General features: G+C 43.4%; 1 protein-coding gene across 2 annotated transcripts in view; it reads left to right on the forward strand.

The window, feature by feature from the left end:
- The window catches only part of ppme1 (protein phosphatase methylesterase 1), a 71705-nt gene that overhangs the window by 23504 nt on the left and 25383 nt on the right, over positions 1 to 22818 (forward strand). For both annotated transcript variants that reach the window (XM_070892423.1, XM_070892424.1), the window contains exons 5-7: positions 7096 to 7147; positions 12737 to 12891; positions 13091 to 13181. In XM_070892423.1, the coding sequence (XP_070748524.1) occupies positions 7096 to 7147; positions 12737 to 12891; positions 13091 to 13181 (298 nt within the window). The remainder of the gene's footprint in view (positions 1 to 7095; positions 7148 to 12736; positions 12892 to 13090; positions 13182 to 22818) is intronic.

Genomic DNA, 22818 nt, shown 5'->3' on the forward strand with positions numbered 1-22818 from the left:
TTTTACAGATATATAAAACGGAAAAGAGTGACTAAAGTAAATGTTGGTCCCTTAGAAGATGAGAAGGGGGATTTAATAATGGAAAATGTGGAAATGGCTGAGACCTTAAACAATTATTTTGCTGCGGTCTTCACAGTGGAAGATACAAAAACCATGCCAAAAATTGCTGGTCACGGGAATGTGGGAAGGGAGGACCTTGAGATAATCACTATCACTAGACAAGCTAATGGGACTCAAGGTAGACAAGTCCCCTGGTCCTGATGAAATGCATCCCAGGGTATTAAAAGAGATGGCGGAAGTTATAGCAGATGCAGTCGTTATAATCTACCAAAATTCTCTGGACTCTGGGGAGGTACCAGCGGATTGGAAAGCAGCTAATGTAACGCTTCTGTTTTTAAAAAAAAAAAAGAGGGCAGACAAAAGGCAGGTAACTATAGGCCGGTTAGTTTAACATCTGTAGTGGGGAAAATGCTTGAAGCTATCATTAAGGAAGAAATAGCGGGACATCTACTTAGGAATAGAGCAATCAAGCAGACGCAACATGGATTCATAAAGGGGAAATCATGTTTAACTAATTTACTGGAATTCTTTGAGGATATAACGAGCATGGTGGATAGAGGTGTACCGATGGATGTGGTGTATTTAGATTTCCAAAAGGCATTCGATAAGGTGCCACACAAAAGGTTACTGCAGAAGATAAAGGTACGCGGAGTCAGAAATGTATTAGCATGGATTGAGAATTGGCTGGCTAACAGAAAGCAGAGAGTCGGGATAAATGGGTCCTTTTCGGGTTGGAAATCGGTGGTTAGTGGTGTGCCACAGGGATCAGTGCTGGGACCACAACTGTTTACAATATACATAGATGACCTGGAAGAGGGGACAGAGTGTAGTGTAAAAAAATTTGCAGATGACACAAAGATTAGTGGCAAAGCGGGTTGTGTAGAGGACACTAGAGAGGCTGCAAAGAGATTTAGCTAGGTTAAGCGAATGGGCTACGGTTTGGTAGATGGAATACAATGTTGGAAAATGTGAGGTCATCCACCTTAGGGGAAAAAAACAACAGTAATAGGGAATATTATTTGAATGGGGAGAAATTACAACATGCTGCGGTGCAGAGGGACTTGGGGGTCCTTGTGCATGAAACTCTTTTAGAGTCTACCTACAAAACATAAAACATTAAACCGTGCCACCCGACCTGGGTGACACACCAGACATTTACAAGGCCCTTTTTTCCTTTTTTTGTTTTTTTTGTGTTTTTCTTTTCTTTTTTTTCCCCCAAAAAGTTAGTTTGCAGGTGCAGCAGGTAATCAGGAAGGCGAATGGAATGTTGGCCTTCATTGCGAGAGGGATGGAGTACAACAGCAGGGAGGTCCTGCTGCAACTGTACAGGGTATTGGTGAGGCCGCACCTGGAGTACTGCGTGCAGTTTTGGTCACCTTACTTAAGGAAGGATATACTAGCTTTGGAGGGGGTACAGAGACGATTCACTAGGCTGATTCCGGAGATGAGGGGGTTACCTTATGATGATAGTTGAGTAGACTGGCTCTTTACTCCTTGGAGTTCACAAGGATGAGGGGTGATCTTATAGAAACATTTAAAATAATGAAAGGGATAGACAAGATAGAGGCAGAGAGGTTGTTTCCACTGGTTGGGGAGACTAGAACTAGGGGGCACAGCCTCAAAATACGGGGGAACCAATTTGAAACCGAGTTGAGAAGGAATTTCTTCTCCCAGAGGGTTGTGAATCTGTGGAATTCTCTGCCCAAGGAAGCAGTTGAGGCTAGCTCATTGAATGTATTCAAATCACAGATAGATAGATTTTTAACCAATAAGGGAATTAAGAGTTATGGGGAGCGGGCGGGTAAGTGGAGCTGAGTCCACGGCCAGATCAGCCATGATCTTGTTGAATGGCGGAGCAGGCTCGAGGGGCTAGATGGCTTACTCCTGTTCCTAATTCTTATGTTCTTATGTTAACTGGGAATGCAAAATCCTGAGCCTGTGGCATGGGGTCAAGGGTTGGACAGATCCACAGTAGCTCGCCAACATATTGTTACGGAAATATTTCAAGACGCTGCCCATTAGTGATGTCACTGGAATGGCCTAGCATGGAGTCTCCCCAAATAACATTAATATTCTTAAAATCCTTTTGAAGACAATACTCACCGTAAATTTTCCTTCCCCTTTCACAACATAAGAACATAAGATATAGGAGCAGGATTGGCCACCAGGCCCCTCGAGCCTGCTCCGCCATTTAATAAGATCATGGCTGATCTGATCATGGACTCAGCTCTACTTCCCTGCCCACTCCCCATCAAAAATCTGCCTATCTCCACCTTAAATATATTCAATGACCCAGCCTCCACAGCTCTCTGGGGCAGAGAATCCCAAAGACTTACAACCCTCTGAGCGAAGAAATTCCTCCTTATCTCAGTTATAAATGGGTGGCCCATATTCTGAGAAAATGTCCCATAGTTTTAGTTTCCCCTATGAATAAGAACATAAGATATAGGAGCAGAAGTAGGCCACCTGGCCCCTCGAGCCTGCTCCGCCACTTAATACGATCACGGCTGATCCGATCATGGATTTGGATCCACTTCCCTGCCTGCTCCCCATAACCCCTTATTCCCTTATTGGTTAAGAAACAGTCTATCTCTGTCTTAATTTTATTCAATGACCCAGCTTCCACAGCTCTCTGAGGCAGCGAATTTCACAGATTTACAACTTCTGAACTCCAATGTGTATAGGTTCAACCTGTCTTCATAAGTCAACCCCCTCATCTCCAGAATCAATCGAGTGAACCTTCTCTGAACTGCCTCCAATGCAAGTATATCCTTAAATACGGAGATCAAAACTGTACACAGTATTCCAGGTGTGGCCTCACCAATACCCTGTACAGTTATAGCAGGACTTCTATGCTTTTATACTTTATCCTCCTTGCAATAAAGGCCAACATTCCATTTGCCTTCCTGATTACTTGCTGTACCTGCATACTAACTTTTTGTGTTTCATGCACAAGGACCTCCAGGTCCTTCTGTACTGCAGCACTTTGCAATTTTTCTCCATTTAAATTATAATTTGCTTTTTTATTTTTTCTGCCAAAGTAGGTAACCTCACATTTTCCCACATTATACTCCATCTGTCAAATTTTTGCCCACTCACTTAGCCTGTCTATTTCCCTATATCTATTAATATAGATGGTAAATAGTTGAGGACCCAGCACCGATCCTTGTAGCACCTCACTAGTCACTGTTTGCCAACCGAAAAATGACCCTTTTATCCTGACTCTCTGTTTTCTGTTCGTTAGCCAATCTCCTCTCCATGCTAATATATTACCCCCAACCCTGTGAACATTTTATGAGGCACTTTATCGAATGCCTTCTGGAAATCCAAATACACTACATCCACTGTTTTCCCCCTCAAAGAACTCCAGCAAATTTGTCAAATATGATTTCCCTCTGCTTGATTGAATTATGCTTTTCTAAATGTCCCAGTACTGCTCCCTTAATAATGGACTCCAGCATTTTCCCAATGACAGATGTTAGGCTAACTGGTCTATAGTTTCCTGCTTTTTGTCTGCCTCCTTTTTTAAATAGTGGCGTTACATTTGCGGTTTTCCAATCCGCTGGGACCTCCCCAAAATCCAGGAAATTTTGGTAGATTACAACCAATGCAACCACTATCTCTACAGCCACTTCTTTTAAGACCCTAGGATGTAAGCCATTAGGTCCAGGGGACTTGTCTGCCTTTAGTCCCATTAATTTACCGAGTACTACTTCATTAGTGATAGTGGTTGTATTAAATAAGTTCCTCCCTCCCTATAGCCACTTGATTATCGACTATTGGGATACTTTTAGTGTCTTCTACCGTGAAGACCGATACAAAATATTTGTTCAACATCTCTGCCATTTCCCTGTTCTCCATTATTAATTCCCCAATCTCATCCTCTCGGGGACCAATATTTACTTGAGCCAATCTTTTCCTTTTTATGTACCTGTAGAAACTCCTTTTTATATTTTGTGCTAGTTTACTTTCATAATCTATCAACCCTCTCTTTATAATTTTTTTAGTCGTTCGTTTTAAAAGTTTCCCAATCCTCTGGCCTCCCACTAGTCTTGGCCACAGTGTAATCCCTTGTTTTCAATTTGATACCATCCCTTATTTCCTTAGTTGGCCATGGATAGTTATCCCTTCTCTTGCAGCCTTTCCTTCTCATTGGGATATATTTTTGTTGAGAGTGAGGAAATATCTCCTAAATGTCTGCCACTCCTCATCAACCGCCCCACTCTTTAATCTATTTTCCCAGTACACTTTAGCCAACTCTGCCTTCATACCTTTGTAGTCTCCTTTATTTAAGCTTGGGATACTGGTTTGAGAACCAACTTTCTCACCCTCCAACTGAATTTGAAATTCAACCATGTTATGGTCACTCATTCCTAGAGGATCCCTTACTACGAGATCATTTATTAATCCTGTCTCATTACACAGTACCAGATCTAAGATGGCTTACTCCCTGGTTGGTTCCGCAATGTACTATTCAAGGAAATTATCCCGGATACTTTCTATGAACTCTTCCTCAAGGCTACCCTTGCCAATTTGCTTTGTCCAATCAATATGAAGGTTAAAATCGCCCATGATTATTGCCGTTCCTTTATTACAAGCCTCCATTATTTCTTGATTTTTACTCCATCCAACAGTGTAGTTACTATTAGGGGGCCTATAGACTATGCCCACCAGTGACTTTTTTCCCCTTATTATTTCTTATCGTCACCCAAACTGATTCACTATCTTGATCATCTGAGCCAATATCGTTTCTCACTAATGCACTGATCTCATCCTTTATTAACAGTGCTACCCCACCTCCTTTTCCTTTCTGTCAGTACTTCCAAATTGTCAAATACCCCATAATATTTAGTTCCCAGTCCTGGTCACCTTGCAAGCACGTCACTAATGGCTTTCCGATCATACCCATTTGCATCTATTTATGCCGTCAACTCATCTATTTTGTTATGACTGCTACGTGCATTCAGATAAAGAGCTTTTAAATGTGTCTTTTTTACCATTTTTTCCACCTTTTGACCCCACTTTCTGAATCACCTTTATGTTTATACATTCTGTCCCTTCCTGGCACGCTCTGCTTTTCATTTCCCCCAGTGCTACCCTGATCTATTGCCTTCTCCTTATTCTTTGAATTTTTAAATTTTCGCTCACCTGAATCCTCTTTTCCCCCCCCCCCCCCCCCCCCCCCCCACTAATTAGTTTAAAACCCTCTCTACAGCCCTAGTTATTTGATTTGCCAGGACCCTAGTTCCAGCATGGTCTAAGTGGAGCCTGTCCGAACAGAACAGCTCCCTCTTACCTCAATACTGGTGCCAGTATCCCACGAACCAAAACCCATTTCTCCCACACCAGTTCGTGAGCCACGTGTTTAACTCTCTGATCTTATTTACCCTATGCAAATTTGCTCATGGCTCGGCTAGTAATCCAGAGATTATTACGTTTGTGGTCAACTTTTTAATTTGGCTCCTAGCTGCTCATAATCCCTCAGCAGAACCACTTTCTTTGTCCTACCTATGTTGTTAGTACCCTTTTCATCTCATTTGACCTCATCCTTCCAGAATACCAATCCGACTGGCTTTCCATTATAGACTTCAGCATTTTCTTTAAAAGTGCAGTGTTCTGGCTACATCAATCCTTCCTGGAAATTTGTTCTAGTCATTGATTATTTTCTATGTAAAGAATTACTGTCTAACATTTGCCCTTCACAGCTCTGAACCTGTATTGTTTTGTAAGCTGCATTAGCATATTTGAAAGTATTGTTCTTAGTTTCCTTTCTCTGTCCCATTAAGCATCTTTCTAATATTTTGTTGAGACTACAATTCCAGGTCATTTACCTATACCATAGGGTGGGGTTCTAGCATGGAGTCCTGGTCACTCCATTCGGTGCCTCCCCATTGCAACATAACTGCCTTTATAAATACCTCTTGAGTAGCCTTTTCTGGCCTGCTAGACCACTGTAACGATGTTAGAAACATAGAAACATAGAAAATAGGTGCAGGAGTAGGCCATTCAGCCCTTCTAGCCTGCACCGCCATTCAATGAGTTCATGGCTGAACATGCAACTTCAGTACCCCCTTCCTGCTTTCTCGCCATACCCCTTGATCCCCCGAGAAGTAAGGACTTCATCTAACTCCCTTTTGAATATATTTAGTGAATTGGCCTCAACTACTTTCTGTGGTAGAGAATTCCACAGGTTCACCACTCTCTGGGTGAAGAAGTTTCTCCTCATCTCGGTCCTAAATGGCTTACCCCTTATCCTTAGACTGTGACCCCTGGTTCTGGACTTCCCCAACATTGGGAACATTCTTCCTGTATCTAACCTGTCTAAACCCGTCAGAATTTTAAATGTTTCTATGTGATCCCCTCTCATTCTTCTGAACTCCATTGAATACAAGCCCAGTTGATCCAGTCTTTCTTGATATGTCAGTCCCGCCATCCTGGGAATCAGTCTGGTGAACCTTCGCTGCACTCCCTCAATAGCAAGAATGTCCTTCCTCAAGTTAGGAGACCAAAACTGTACACAATACTCCAGGTGTGGCCTCACCAAGGCCCTGTACAACTGTAGCAACACCTCCCTGCCCCTGTACTCAAATCCCCTCGCTATGGGGAATGTACCTGTAATCTGGCGAAGTTCCATTGCAAACCCGGCCTGTATTCAAACTAGTCCGATGACTGCTCTGGAATTACTTGCCTCCAGGAAATCACATTGTATCCTGGTAATGAAAATTTCTTCCCCATTAACTGTTTGGTGGCAACGTTGCCAATTCAAATTCCTTAGGCCAGGAATGATTTTGAATGCTTAACACAAAATGGACACATACTACAGACTTAAAATTGAATTTATATTTCTATTGCAGACTGCAGTGATGGGTTCTCTGCTTTTGCTGAAGTTTTGTAATCAAATATGCTACTTTTCTGTTCATGAAAGGGCAGAAACCTAAATACACGAGATCGAATCATAATTTCTGTTATGCAAAAAGAAGACAGGCAACCATCTGTTATTAAAGCATCTAACCGATGGTCCTATTTATCTTACAGGCGATACAAAAGTCAAAAACTCTGATGATCTTTCAGCAGAAACCATGTCCAGGTATTCAGGCAATAAAATAATTTTTAAATGATTCAGCAACTTAGTAATTGGGTGTCAAATTTTCTCTCTCCTACAACTCCTTTTCCCCACTGCATTATTGCAAGGTCGTTAGGACCTTTCATAATTTCTCAGCAATCTGTGAAATTCTCTTGTGATGTGGGCTGTTCCATCTGTTGGGATGTTCTCCCAGTGTGAGGTGCATCCTGACTACCTTTTTTTTTTACAGTTACATCCAGAACCTGAAATATCTGTGTTTCAAAAAGATAGTGAAAATCTTAACACAAATAAATACCATGTACGTCCTCGGCATGATCCAAGCTGTAAAGGTGGTTTCAGTTTACTTATCATTTCCCATAGTTGGACTGGCATTAACTCTTTCAGAATATTGATTCTACAGATTCACTTATTTCTTGAATTACTTAATCTGTGATTTTGGTTTATAGTTTATTTTTTGGTGGATTGTATCTATATTAATGATTGTAGAGGAAAATTAAAATTGGAAAGACTTGTAGGTTAGGGATATTCTCTAGTACAATGGCTACTATTAAGTTACCTTTCAGTATAGCATCTAGAAGCCTCATCTGACAGCTGTATGCAGTTATGAGTGTCAATATAGTTGATAGGAACAGGAATAGGCCATTCAATTCCTCAAGCCTGTTCCACCATTTAATTAGATCGTAGTTGATCTGTACCTCATCTCTATTTATCCCCCTTTGCTCCAGATCCCTTAATACCCTGAAGAAACAAAAATCTATCGGATCTGAGTATTAATTTTAATTGAGCCAGAATCCCCAGCCTTTTGGGAGAGTTCCAGATTTCCACTAAGCTTTATGTGAAAAAGTGTTTCCTGGTTTATCTCTTAAATGGCCAAACTCTAATTTTAAGATTATGCCCCTTGTTCTGGATTTCCCCATCAGTGGCAATAGTTTCTCTTCATCTATCTTATTGAATCCTGTTATCATTTTAATGATTTAAATTAGATCACCCTTCAACCGTCTAAACTCTGGATCATAGATACCAAATTTATGCAATCTATCCTCATTATTTAACCCTTTAAGCCCTGGTATTCTGGTGAACCTGCGCTGTAGCCACTCCAAAGCAATTGTATCTTTTCTTCAGTATCCGTTTCTGATGATTGTAGACATTCCAACTTATTCATTGCCAAACATGTTCTGTACACCACTTATTGAAAATATTCTACATGCAAATGTATGTATTTAAGTTTTATGTTTGCTGTGTGCACAGAGCATTTTCTACCTGTATTGCCCTGACTCTGACATTTGACTTTTTAAAATTGAGAAACTTGGGTGAAGTACCAAAGAAAGCAGGAGAATAGATGAACTGAATAAATTAGTGGTTGATGCTGCCAAGCTTGGGTTTTAAAAGCTGACTAGATTGTAGGGGAAGGGAAGACTTCCCCTACAAAAGGGTTTTGATGTCCTTGGAAAGAATGAGTTGGAAAAGGAAACAGTAGAGTGAGTCTTGTTTCAGCACAGTAAGGATACGTGAAGGAAGAACATGTCTGCTTCAGTCTGCGATAGAACTTGTGATGCAGGGCAGTTAATATGATACTAGCTAATTCCAAAAATTGGAGGGCATATAGGACCCCTGAGCTAATGTAGAGTAAGAACTTGCATTTATATAGTGCCTTTTATGTCCTCAGGATGTCCAAAAGCATTTTAGAGTAAGTTACTTTTGAAATGTAGTAATTGTTGTTTTGTCATCAAATGTGGCAGCCAATTCTCCCAGCAAGGTTCCACAACAGCAATGAGATAAATGACCAGTCAATCTGTTTTGGTAGTGTTGGTTGAGGGATAAGTGTTGGTTAGGGCAACAAGAGAATTCCCCTGTGCTTCTTCAAATACTGCCATGGGATTTTGGACATCCAGTTGAGCAGGCATATAGAACCTTGGATTAAAGAGCTAGACTGCTATGCCATGGATAATGAGGGAAATCTGCTGGGCACCAGTTTTCTGTTGCAATTTAGTGTTCATTCAAACTAGCAGTAACAATGGGCTCAATTTCCCCCAGTATTTGTGCCGTTTTCTTTGGAGTAGGCTACTTTTTCTGACCTAACTTAACAATCCCCAGTTTCCCCAATCAGTTTGCACCAGCGTAATTCATTTAGTTACTTTTTTTAAGTTGAGGTTTTTTTTCCTCAAAAGGGCCGTTACCAGCCACCTACGCCAATTCTGGCCATTTAGGCAACTTTGGCCAGCTAATAGTTACTCCATTTCTACTTAGGCCAGCATATGTGGCCTCTCGAGAAAACCCTTGTGGAGAGTTAAGGAAATCAGTGCAGGTAAGTACATCGGAGGCCGTTCGCCTGGGCTAGGGGCGGGAGGCGGAGTGGACCGGACCGGCACTCACTCGGGGACCGGAGAGGCTTGGCAGGAGAGGGAGCATACTGATCGGCAGGCACGCACTCGGGGGGCCACAAACCGGGAAGGCAATGCCACTGCTGACCAGAGAGGCTTGGCGGGGGAGGGAAGGAGCAAACTGACTGGCAGGCATGCACTCGGGGGCCACAGAGCGGGAAGGCTTGCACTTGGAACCCTGGAGAGGCTCGGCAGGGGAGGGAGCAAACTGACCGGCACGCACTCGGGGCCACAGACCGGACCAGGAAGGTACTCACCACAGCGGATCAGGAAGGCACACCTCTCGGGCACTGGAGAGGGTCACAGACAGCCGATCTGAAGGCTTGGTGCCTGGGGAGGGAGGGAGGGAGGGAGAGAGAGAGAGAGAGATGGGGGGGAGGGGGAGGGAGAGGGAGAGAGAGGTCACAAGACTCGAGGGGGGCGGGGGAGGGAGAGAGAGAGAGGAGAGAACAAAAAACCTTTTGGGAGCTCTACTGCGCATGCGCGGCCATTTCAGCGACGTCAAGAAAGTCAGTTTTTTCCCCTGCACATGCGCAGAAGGCCCGGCTCCTTTTTCCATCGCAGTCTGCAGGCTCCACCCCCCGAGGCGACTGACCACATGCGCAGCTGCAGATTACAGCCCAAACATTGGGGAAAATTCAGAGATTTTTTTCTGCCGCATTTATTTACCTAATTAAGCGGCACAACTCTGGCAATACGCCAGAAAACGGGCTCGGGGAAAATTGAGCCCATCGAAACACCACATATAACACGATATTAACTAGCTTATAGGTTGCACATTTATTTTAAAAAGGAAAAGTCTGGTGTATGGCTTATATGCAAGTTAAGTTGATCATTTTGGTTACCTGGATGAGGTCTTGTGTTTGGAGTCTGGTCTATATGCATGTCAATATGGTGGATGTTTTCTGATACGACATAGTATAGTGCTAGTTAGGTAAAGGACTGACGTCCGTGCCAGCATGAATGTTGTTAATAACACAAAACCATAATTTTCATCTTCATGAAACTTGATAGCCATATTAAACTAAAATTAGGATAATCTAATTTTAGATATCTATTTTGCCTACAACTGAATTTCGTGTCTGTGAAACTGAGGAAATAGTTATTTTGCTATTTGGGATAAGATGCTAAATTAAAACCTACTCGTCGCCTCAATTTCTTTTAATTGGTGATTTTTTTTTGTATTAAATTGGAGACATCAGCACCTTTCCATTTTTAGCACATACTAAATCCAGAGTATAGCACTTGTACCCTGCTGCAATTGCAGAACACACCTACTGCAGCAGTACAATTTTTTTCATTTTGCACACTGGTTATCCTTGAAGCCTCTTGAGCAAATGTGAATTTGCTGCCCGATCCTTGCCAGTTCAATGCTGTAGACATCTACCCAAACTTACTTTGAGTAGGATGTTTGTATGACAGTTGCAAAAGGGGGCATGCTTCCCAGCAATATGGGCTGGTTTTTAAACCCAGATCACTGAGTAAAAAGAATCTGTGTACCCAGTACAGCCCCAGTCTCCATGTCTGTTTTTGAAATACAGATACTGGATAAGAATTAACTATGTTGAAATTTGAGCTCTGTGTTGGCTCTGATTCAGCAACCTATTACTGTGTCATGAGTGACTTTGTCTGAACACCCACTTTTTCTCCCCTCTTTCCCCCCCCCCCCTCCCTGCAATTTTAGACCTTTTAAATAGTGTAAAATTGTTTCTTTGGATTTAGAAAAGACACAATGATCTGTGAACATTTCTACTGATTTGAAAGTGTGTTTGTTATAAAAGAAGCTTACTGATTTTAACAATTGGATATCAGCTACATATGCTACTTAAACGTGTCAGCTGTATTTGACAGTGGTTGGGTAGATATTCCTAATTTAAGCTCTATTTTCATCATCATTAATAGCACTTTTTTGAGAATGTGAGTAAGACTAAAAATTTTCATGTGTTTGGTTTATATAGAGTAGATCTTGAAATAGTCAGTATTGTCTGGGCATTTGCAATTTTAAAAATAGAACTTTATGAGCAAAGCTGATGCCTATATGCTAGTAAGACGCTGGTGGATAATGGATAGATAATGAAACCGCAAATTCTTTCAGTAAATTCACTATTGGTGTATGGGCTCCTCAGGGCATTTGTGTTGAATGCTTATGTAACATCATCATCACAGCAAAAATGAATTGGGGAATAAATACAACTTGCTCATCAGAATCGTTAGCATTTAGATTGGGTCGGGGGAAATTCCCATCAACCTCAGCCAATCAATTGTTAGTTTTCAACTTGCACTGTGATATTGAAACACCCTCCAACATTGCAATATTTTAAAAACACTCAAATGTCAGGACTAGATTTATGTTGATATTAATCCTAAACCAAGCACTTAAAATACATTTTTTAATGCGTTTGTTAGATTAAATATTTTAGGTCGGCTTATTCATTCTCTGTTCATTTCTATTCTCAATCTGACCTTTTAAATATTTAATTGCATTTTATGTACTTAATCTACCATTTCTGACCTCCAAGCTAATCTTGAAACATTTTACTTACCTTCTTTCCACTTAACCTTTTTTGGAAGTTGGAGCAGTTTTCAGAAACTGGATACTCATTGGCTGAAAACCAGTTTTAACTGGTAGTTTCCAGCCATTCAAAAGCCCAGAATGTTTGTGTACATCAAAGACACAAGAAGCACTGTCTCCGGGGGCCACCAGTTTATTGGTAGTCTCCAGAGACAGATAGTGCCATGAGGAAATAAACTTGTCCATGGCACTGGAAGGGTTAAAATAAACATTAATTCTGTTCGCTTCTCACCCGTCTTCTCCATTCTGTCCATTCTCATTTTTTCTTTGTTTTCTTTCTATTTAACACACTGTCCTAATTTTATTTTATTTTGTCTGAGCCTTCCTTGTTCTACTTTCCAGTCTGGAGGTGGGAGAAACTTTCTTAAAATTTAGCCTCTGATTGGTTGATAAAGGTTGATCAGCTTATTAATATCAAGTCTAAAGATTAGCATAGTTATGTAACAGACACATCTGGTCACTTTATGCATTAAACGAGAAAGGAATGCTACGGGATAAGTTACCTTGGCAGTGGGCTATTTTGAGTCCAATTGCACCAAGATTAGATAACTCATCTGGACATAGTTAAAACAGTCTGTAAGTCAGCTTTGTTTGAGCTTTGAGAATGCTGCTGTGTAAAAATTCCTTTTTCCTTTACAGCGACGTTGGAAATATAATTGACGCACTATATGGCGCAAATGCTCCTCCAATTCTGTTGATTGGCCATAGTATGGGTGGAGCAATAGCAGTTCATACTGCAGCAAAAAACCTGGTGCCATCTCTTCTGGCCCTCTGTGTGATTGATGTAGTAGAAGGTAGGTTATTTAAATTAGTATATGAAATTTAAAAAAAATCATAGTTTCTTTTGTGTTTCATTTAAAAGTAGATATAATAAGATACTGAGTAACAGTTTTTATAAACCACCAGTACAACATAATACTATGTCTATTAGTGTCTGTATAAATGAAGTTTCACTTCGCATTTTGTAACTTTTGTTTAAAAAAACATTTCTAGGCACAGCGATGGATGCTTTAAACAGCATGCAAACGTTTTTACGGAGTCGGCCTAAAGTATTCAACTCTGTTGAAAATGCCATAGAGTGGAGGTGAGATTTCTTTACCTTTCTGAATGCTAGTAGCTCCTCCATCTCTCACTTCCCGCGGGGCATCTTCAACAACAAGTAGTTTGTCACTGAAAGGGCAAGAGCGCTTTGATCATGAAGTCCGTAAGTCATTCCAGTATTGAAGTTGCAGTAGAGCAAGCCAGCAATCTTATCACCAAAGTGGAATGTCTACCATAATGTAGCAGTCCATTCTTGGACAAGAATTGGCCATCCTCTTTTCCAACCATGGTAAGTGGCCATCTCTAGTTGGGAGTTGGGCACTTTGGGAATTTCTTGATCCTTAGCTCAAATTTGAATGATACAGAATATGGCTTTGCAAGTACAGGTTGAACATCCCTTATCCAGAACCACCCCTCGTCCAGAACCATTCCCGGCCACCTGGTGCCGCATGCGGCGAACTCCGACATGAACAAATTGAAGTCCTTCCTCGCTGCTGACTCCCGCAATCGTTGGCCTGACCCCGCGATCCACCGCACCCTCCCACAATTATCTTTCTGCCGCACTTCCAGCTCCAAGCCAACCAGCCCTGATATCCCCTTGCTCAGTACCTGTACCATCCAATTTAACGTGACCACCCCTTGTCCGGAAAAGTCCTTTCTCCAGAACAGGCCAGGTCCTGAGGATTCCGGATAAGGGAGGTTCAACCTGTATATAAAGAAAATGAGGGTGACTTTCAACTTGGGAATGACCATTTCACTTCCAGCAAATGGGCACGAAGGCACTGAAAGTTGGGTTGCAGTCTCGGACGCCCGTTTCACACAGAATTCGCCTGTCAGCATGCTAAATTGTTTTAAGATCCAAGCAGGCATTTCAATAGTTCTGGCATCCTATTCGCCAGATGTAAAACAGTCACAGACATTATGGGCATGAAGGGTAAATTTCTAGTGATTATTTAAAAGGATCATAAAAAGAAAAAAAAGACTTGCATTTATATAGCATCTTTCATGACCACTGGACATCTCAAAGCGCTTTACAGCCAATGAAGTACTTTTGGAGTGTAGACTCTGTTGTAATATGGGAAACGCAGCAGCCAATTTGCGCACAGCAAACTCTCTCAAACAGCAATGTGATAACGACCAGATAATCTGTTTTTATTATGTTGATTGAGGGATAAATATTGGCCAAGACACCAGGGATAACTCCCCTGCTCGTCTTTGAAATAGTGCCATGGGATCTTTTACATCTACCTGCGAGAGTAGACGGGGCCTCGGTTTAATGTCTCATCTGAAAGACACCCATCTCCGACAGTGCACTCTACTGGCGTGTCGGCCTAGATTTATGTGCTCAAGTCCCTGGAGTGGGATTTGAACCCACAACCTTCAGACTCGGAGGCAAGTGTGCTACCTACTGAGCCACGGCTGAAACTGATAGTGCGCTGCTTTTGAACTTTTTGGGAGTCTTGGTTGCTGGAACTGACAGTAATTATTTTTGAAAGTAATTTGGTCAGTCAGTATACGTCCAGGGGTTTCTGGCAAACTTCTGATAATTTAAGTGGGTATGGTGCTTGCACTGCCATTGAGGACGAGTGCACTAACTTATAAGGAGCTGCAGAGACAAAAGGAGCGCAGCTTGCAGGAGGCTTTACCCCACACGAGTGTACAGACACAGAATCTCTCGCCTGCAGTTCACGGAGGAGCAGTGTGTGAGGAGAATCCACTTTACCAGGCAGGCTGTTACAGGGCTCTGTAACCTGCTGCAGCACCAATTGCCAGCACAAGGTCACGCACATCCTCGCCTGTGGCTGAAAGAGTCACTGTTGCCCTACAATTTAATACCTCTGTGTCATTCCAGTCTGCGGCAGGTGATATCTGCAACATCAGCCAATCATCTTTGCAGGTCTGCATTTACCAGACTTCAAAGTCATCGATGTCATATCCTTCCCCATGGATGACACGGAGAAGTAATACAGGGCTTTGGGTTTTTCCAGGATTGTAGGTTTTTCCAGGATTGCAGACTTCCCCAGGTGGGGAGTTGCGTACTCCAGTAGAACAACCTGGAATCTACATAAATCAGAAGAAATTTCGACGTCCTGCTGGTATGCGGTAACTTGTAGGTCTGTGCCGGGTTTCCTGGTAGCTGTCATGATGTCTTCATCCTGCGCCATTCCTCAAATTCCCTCTCTTTCACTCCAAGCATTAGATCAGAGGTGGACTGCTTGGAGACAAAGGCTATTTTCTTCAAACCTGGCTAATGACACATCTCAGGAACCTGAGCACAGATGCAGTGCTATGCCTTAACTTGAGCTCTGATCGAACAAACCAAACGCCTCCTTGCTTCTGCTGTCGATAGCTATGAAGGTGTCCTGCTGTATAGCCCTCAAGAGTCTTCAGGATGTCGTTGTTTGCTGCACATCTTTGCCATCAAGCGGGGCCAATCCATTGAGCCAGCTGCAGAGAAGGGTGTGGAGGTGGAGGAACATGTGCAACCAGAGCACTGAGGGTGATGAGGAAGAACAAGGCCTACCTATTCTGCCAACTGCGTGAGCTGTTCATTAACAGCTAATCCAGGAGCTCTTTGACTGAAAACATACAATTACCCTGTACCAACAGTTTCTCCCAAAATCAATCCGCGGTACTTTCTCCATCCTTAGAACTGCAGTGAACCCAAACACAAGCAATAGGCTTTCAGACAAAACACATTGCATGGTTATCAAGTACTCATCAAACAAACTGCACAATAAGAATTTTGAAAATAATTTACAGTGACCTTTACACTGCCATTAATGTCAATTGTTGGGATTATTGGAATTTATCACCAGGGATAGAGTGACTGAGCATTTGAATAAGTATGAGCTGATCAAAGAGTCAGCATGGATTGGTGAAGGGTAGGTCACATCTGATTAATCTAGTTGAATTTTTGAGGAGGTCACTAACAAGTTGGACAAGGGATTGTCTGTGAATGTTATCTATAGCCTTCCAGAAGGCATTTGATAAAGTTCTGCACAAGAGATTATTGGCAAAAATGAGAGTGGATGGAATTAGGGCCTGTATGGAAAATTGGTTGGGAGGTAGGAGGTGGTGACTAGGGATTAAAGGAATGTACTCTGATTTGTGGAATGTGACCAGTGGTGTTCCCTAGGGATCTGTACTGGGTTTCTGCTTTTCACTATATATATCAATTACTTGGATGGAGCAATAGAGAGTTGTATATTCAGCTTTGCAGATGACACTGAATTAGGAATATCAGTAAGTTGTGTATATGGGAGCAGCAAGTTACAAAGGGACATAGACAGATTAAGTGAGCAAAATTGTGGCAGATGGAGTTCAGTGTTGAGAAGTGTGAGGTTAACTACTTTGAAAGGAAAATCAGAATATTTTCTTAATGGCGAGAGACTAGGAACTGTGGTGGAGTAAAGGGATTTGTATGTTCAGGTACACTAAAAGCTAACATGCAGATACAAAAAGTCATCAAAAAGGCTAATGGAATGTTGGCCTTTATCTCGTGGGCTGGAATACAAAAGGTGCTCGCCACCCAACATCCCTTCCTGGGCCCCATGTTACTTGATTATGTTAACGGTTCACTCTCCTCAGGTACTGTTCCTCCTTCCCTTCAAATCTGCCATCATCAACCCCTTCCTCAAAAAAAAAAATACCCTTGACCCCTCTGTCATTGCAAACTACCACCCTATCTCCAACCTCTATTTCCTTTACAAAGTTGCTGAACATGCTGTCGCCTCCAAAATCCGTGCCCATTTTTCCCACAACTCCATGTTTGAACCCCTCCAATCAGGTTTGCACCCCTGCCATAGCACTAAAACGGCCCTTATCAAAGTCACAAATGACATCCTATGTGACGGTGGTAAACTATCCCATCTCATCTTATCGACCTATCTGCAGCCTTTGACATGGTTGACCACATCAACCTCCTCCAACGCCTCTCCTCCGTTGTCCAGCTGGGTGAGACTGCCCTCACCTTGTTCCATTCCTATCTATCCAGTCGTAGTCAGAGAATCACTGGCAATGGCTTCTCTTCAGACTCTTGCACCGTTGCCTCTGCAGTCCCCCAAGGATCAATCCTTGGCCCCCTCCTATTTCTCATCTAGATGCTGCTCCTCAGCAACATTTTCTAAAAACTCATCAGATTCTACAACACCCAGCTCTTCCTCACCACCACTTCTCTCAACTGCCCCCCGCCACTGCCACTGATTTGCCGTGCTGCATGTCCGACACCTAATATTGGATGACCAGAAATTTTCTTCAATTGAATATTGGGAAGATCGAAGCCATAAAGCCATTGTCTTTGGTCCCTGCCACAAAATCCGTTCCCTAGCCACCTTATCCAACCCACTCCCCGGACATTGTCTGAGGCTGAACCAGACTGTTCGCAACCTTGGCGTCCTCTTTGACCCTGAGATGAGCTTTCAACCACATAATTTTATCTATCACCAAGACCACCTGCTTCCACCTTGTGTCAGCTCATCTGCTAATGGAGCCCTCATCCATCCTCTAGATTCGCCTATTCCAGTGCTCTCCTGACTGTCCTCCCACCTTGCACCCTCTGTAAACTTGCGCTCATCCAAAACTCTGCTACCCATATCCTAACTTGCACCAAGTCCCATTCACTTATCTCTGGCTCCCGGTCCAGCAATGCCTCAATTAAAAAAAAATGTTTTTTAAAATCTCATCCTTGTTTTCAAATTCCTCCACGGCCTCATCCCTTCATATATCTCCAACCTCCTCCAGCCCTACAACCCTCCGAGATCTCTGTGCTCCTCCAATTCTGGCCTCTTGTGCATCCCCAGTATTCTTCGTTCCACCATTGGCGGCTGTGCTTTCAGCTGCCTAGGCTCTAAAGTCTGGAATTCCCTCCCTAAACCTCTCCGCTACTCATTCTCTCCTTCTTTAAGATGCTCCTACCTCACTTGTTCTAATATGATAATCGCTCCTGTGAAGCGTCTTGGGATGTTTTACTATGTTAAAAACGCTATATAAATGCAAGTTGTCCTCTTCCTCCTCATCCTCATCCTGGCATAAAGGATTAAAGTGTGAGGATAGGTTGCATAAACTTGGCTTGTATTCCCTTGAATTGAGAAGGTTGAGGAGTGATCTAATCGAGGTGCTTAAAATGATAAAACGATTTGATAGGGTAGATACAGAGAATTTATTTCCTTTGGTGGGGGAATCCAGAACTAGGAGGCACAATCTTAAAATTAGAACTAGGCCATTCAGGAGTCAAATCAGGATGCACTTATTTTTACACACACTGTAGTGGAAATGTAGATTCCTACAGTTCCACTGTGAGTGATAAACTATAACAACGATGGTGATAAATACTAGCATTAGAAGCAGCATACATGGACCATATAATTTTAGTGTAATGAAATGCAAATTAATTAACTATCACAAGAATGATTGATTAATCTTGCAGCATCAGCATTATCAAGCATCAGTGACATGGAGTGCTGTGAAACAGTTGCAAAATGCATATGTTGTCATTTGATTCTCAAAGTCAGTATCTAAAATATTAAAAAGTGACTTACAAGAATTGGGTTTTCTCTAGGTATAATGGGCTCAAAATTGGCCGCTGCCGATTTTTAGCGCACTCACTCGAGGTGCGCCACTTTTCCACGACTCCAAGCGCGCCGAAAATCTTCCTCCCGACTTTGGCCGCTGTCCAGCCTCTCCTCGGTGGTGGCGTAGCGTGGCCAGTGGATTGGGGCGGAGCCAGCGTCCCGGTGCTGAAAACGGTGCCGGGATGTCTGTGCATGCGCATTTGAGTGTGCGCTCATGCACAGTCCCTCCTTGTCCCCAGCATGTCCTGCAGCCTGTGTGAGAGGGACCCAATGCTCGCCGCCCCATCCCTGGCCGAGTGGTCTCCCGCACTGGCCGGGCCCGCTGTGTAAGTAGCTGTTTGTGTTCGTGGTTTAAACTACTGTGATTAAGATGGCCAGGGTCAATGTCGGGAAGAGTAGTGTTAAATGGGGTTTTAATTAAACCTTTCTGGGGTTGAGTAGAAAGTTTAATCATCGGTTGGTGAATAAGGGTGCTTTTTGGTCCCCATTTTTTTCATTTCAGCTTTGGTCGGGTGGGACCTCTTTTTATAATAGTAAAGCAAGAGGCAATGTTTTTGGTAAACAGGCAGAGTTTATGTTTGCCGAGTTCCTTTATTTTCTTTTAATCTTTCCTTAAAACTTTAAGCCTTGGCGCTTTAGGTACAGGTCCTCTCCGCTTCCTTCTATTTTTTTATCTGTTATTGAATGCTTATTACTTTTTGTGCTTTGTTTAGTGCTTTGTAAGTCTTGGTGCTTTAGAATGTACTAACCTGCGCTGATTTCTTAACTCTCCAAGAGTTTTCTGAAGTGGTCACATATGCTGGTCTAAGTAGATTTGGAGTAACTATTAGCTGGCCAAAGTTGCCTAAATGGCCAAAACTGGCATAGGTGTCTGGGAATGCCCCCTTTTGAGAGGAATAAAAACTAAACTTAAAAAAAAAACTGTAACTAACTCAGTTACTCTGGAGCAAGTTTATTGGGGAAAGTGGGGATTTTTAACTTACGCCAGAAAAATCAAGTTACTCCAAAAAAAAAACTGGAGCAACTCTTGGCCAATTTTGAGCCCAATATTACAACTATTTACTGAAATTTTACCTTGGAAAGTGGGCCAAAGGGATAATAACTTTTATTTATATAGTGCCTTTAACGTAGTAAAGCATCCCAAGGCGTTTCACAACAGTGTTATAAGACAAACAGATAAATTTGACACGGAGCCACAGAAGAAATTAAGGCAGATAATCAAAAGCTTGTTTAAAAGGGTCAGTTTTAACGAGCGCCTTAAAGGAGGAAAGAGAGGTAGAGAGGTAGAGAGGTGTAGAGGTTCAGGGAGGGAGTTCTAGAGCTTGGGGCCCAAGCAGCTGAAGGCATGTCCCCACCGATGGTTGAGCAGTTATAATGAGGGATGTTCAAGAGGGCAGAATTTGAGGAGTGCAGACATCTTGTGGGATTGTGAGGCTGAAAAAGATTACAGCGTTAGGGAGGGGCAAGACCATGGATTTGTAAACAAGGATGACAATTTTGAAATCAAAGTGTTGTTTAACTGGGAGCCTGGGGTGATGGGTGATCTTGACGGTGAGGGTTAGTACATGGGCTGCTGAGTTTTGGATGACTTCAAGTTTAAGTAGTTTGGAATGTGGAAGGCTGGCCAGGAATGAGTTGGAGTAGTCAAGTCTAGAGGTAATGAATGAGGGGTTCAGCAGCAGAAGCGCTGAGGCATGGGCAGAGGTTTTAAATTTTTAAAAAGGAAATGAAAATACACATTTTGGAAAATTGCACTAATTTTGTAAAATCAACCTTTTTCCTGCTCCCGGTTAATTTTACTCCTTTTCTCTTTTCTTATGAAAACTCATACTGGAGAACATTCCAAGGACATTAATAGCCCTTCAGTATGTACGTTCACACATGAACCCAGATACTGAGTGTTGGCAGACTATTCATCACAGCTGAGTTTGATTCTGACCATTTTCACTTTCAAGCAGCATTCACTGGAGAATCATTACATGTAGGAGACCTAGCTGATTTCTCTCTCTTTCTCCCACCCACCGTCCCCACCCCAGCCCCAGCCTTGGGATACTAGAGATTAATTTAACAGTCCCGCTATTACCTCAGCTGAGATAACCAAACTCAACACAGATCGGGGGGAAAAGCTTTGAGTATTTTGTTTGCATAGTAAAAAGAAATAAATTTATATACACAGTTTCATAACCACAGGACACCCCAAAGCGTTTTACAGCCAATTAAGTACTTTTTGAAGTATAGTCACTGTTGTAATGTAGGAAACGAGGCAACCAGTTTGCGCACAGCAAGCTCCTACAAACAGCAATGTGATAATGATCAGATAATCTGTTTTAGTGATGTTGATTGAGGGATAAATATAGGCCAGGACACCGGTGATAACTCCCCTACTCTTCTTCGAAATAGTGCCATAGGATTTTTTACGTCCACCTGAGGGAGCAGCCGGGGCTTCAGTTTTACGTCTCATCCGAAAGACTGCACCTCTGACAGTGTAGCATATCCTCAGTACTGTACTGGAGTGTCAGCCTAGATTTTTGTGCTCAATACTTGGAGTGGGAATTGAATCCACAACCTTCTTACTCAGACGAGAGTGCTACCAACTGAGCCATGGCTCACACTAGCAGATATGTCAATAACAAATATGGTTCCCTTACCGACTGACTTGTCGGGAAAGCCTTTGCCAGAGTAGCCTTCCTTTCACTAGCTGTTTTATGGACATCCGCATCTGCTGTTGTAGCCTTCTGTAAATTCCACCACATATATAGTTTTCACTGACTGTCTCAGCAGCATCTGTACATATCGTGGCTGTTTTTAGATGATCAGTGTAAAGGCACTTCAGACAATTTTATCCTGTTCACTCCATTAAGCAAATGCCAAACTAATTGTACATAATTTTATCCCCTTTTAATGATGCTGCTGGTGAAAATGCATGTCATTCAGTCAGTCAGCAGTTGACAATATAAACATTTAAGGATGTGCTTATTTGTACTGCAAAAATGGCCACCATGCTCCACCTTTTGTTTTTGATTGGTCCCCTGGGAGGATAAGCCACACCCTGAAGTTTCGCGGAAGTGTGTCACTAGAACGGCCCATCCCAAGGTCTCACGGACTTTGCAAATTGTAACTCGATCCACTTTGACTTTCTGAAGCAATAGAGGACAGAGCTCCCCAGAAGACAACAAAGGCCAGCTAAAGTGCCTTGCACCAATCCAAGTGCATGCCTCCCCCAGCCGAAGTGCCTCAACCCAGCGCATGTGCATCCTCCGCCCCCCCCCCCCCCCCCATAGATGGGGCAGGCATTGTGTGCGGGTTGTTTAACAGGTTTATTGGGTATGAAATGAATAGTGACAGTGTCGTGACTTCTGGATGTTATCCACTCCAATGATGTCTGCTGCAGGGAGTTGGAAGAACGTGATCTGTCTTCCCCACCCCCAGTCTCTCTCTCTCTCTCTCTCTCTCTCTCTCTCTCTCTTTTCCCTTTTTTTCTCTCTCTTTCTCCTCTCCTCCTCTCTCTCTCTCTCTCTCTCTCTCTCTCTCTCTCTCTCTCTCTCTCTCTCTCTCTCTCCCGCTCCCTCCCTCCCTCCAGCCTCTCTTTCTCTCCCTCCCTCCCTCCCGCCTCTCTCTCCACCCCCCCCAGCCTCTCTCTCCACCCCCCCCCCCCAGCCTCTCTCTCCACCCCCCCCCCCAGCCTCTCTCTCCACCCCCCCCCCCAGCCTCTCTCTCCACCCCCCCCCAGCCTCTCTCTCCACCCCCCCCCCCAGCCTCTCTCTCCACCCCCCCCAGCCTCTCTCTCCACCCCCCCCCCAGCCTCTCTCTCCACCCCCCCCCAGCCTCTCTCTCCACCCCCCCCCAGCCTCTCTCTCCACCCCCCCCCAGCCTCTCTCTCCACCCCCCCCCAGCCTCTCTCTCCACCCCCCCCCAGCCTCTCTCTCCACCCCCCCCCAGCCTCTCTCTCCACCCCCCCCCCAGCCTCTCTCTCCACCCCCCCCCCCAGCCTCTCTCTCCACCCCCCCCAGCCTCTCTCTCCACCCCCCCCCAGCCTCTCTCTCCACCCCCCCCAGCCTCTCTCTCCACCCCCCCCAGCCTCTCTCTCCACCCCCCCCAGCCTCTCTC

This window comes from Pristiophorus japonicus, chromosome 10 (genome assembly GCF_044704955.1).
Source record: "Pristiophorus japonicus isolate sPriJap1 chromosome 10, sPriJap1.hap1, whole genome shotgun sequence".
In the NCBI taxonomy this organism is placed as follows: domain Eukaryota; kingdom Metazoa; phylum Chordata; class Chondrichthyes; family Pristiophoridae; genus Pristiophorus; species Pristiophorus japonicus.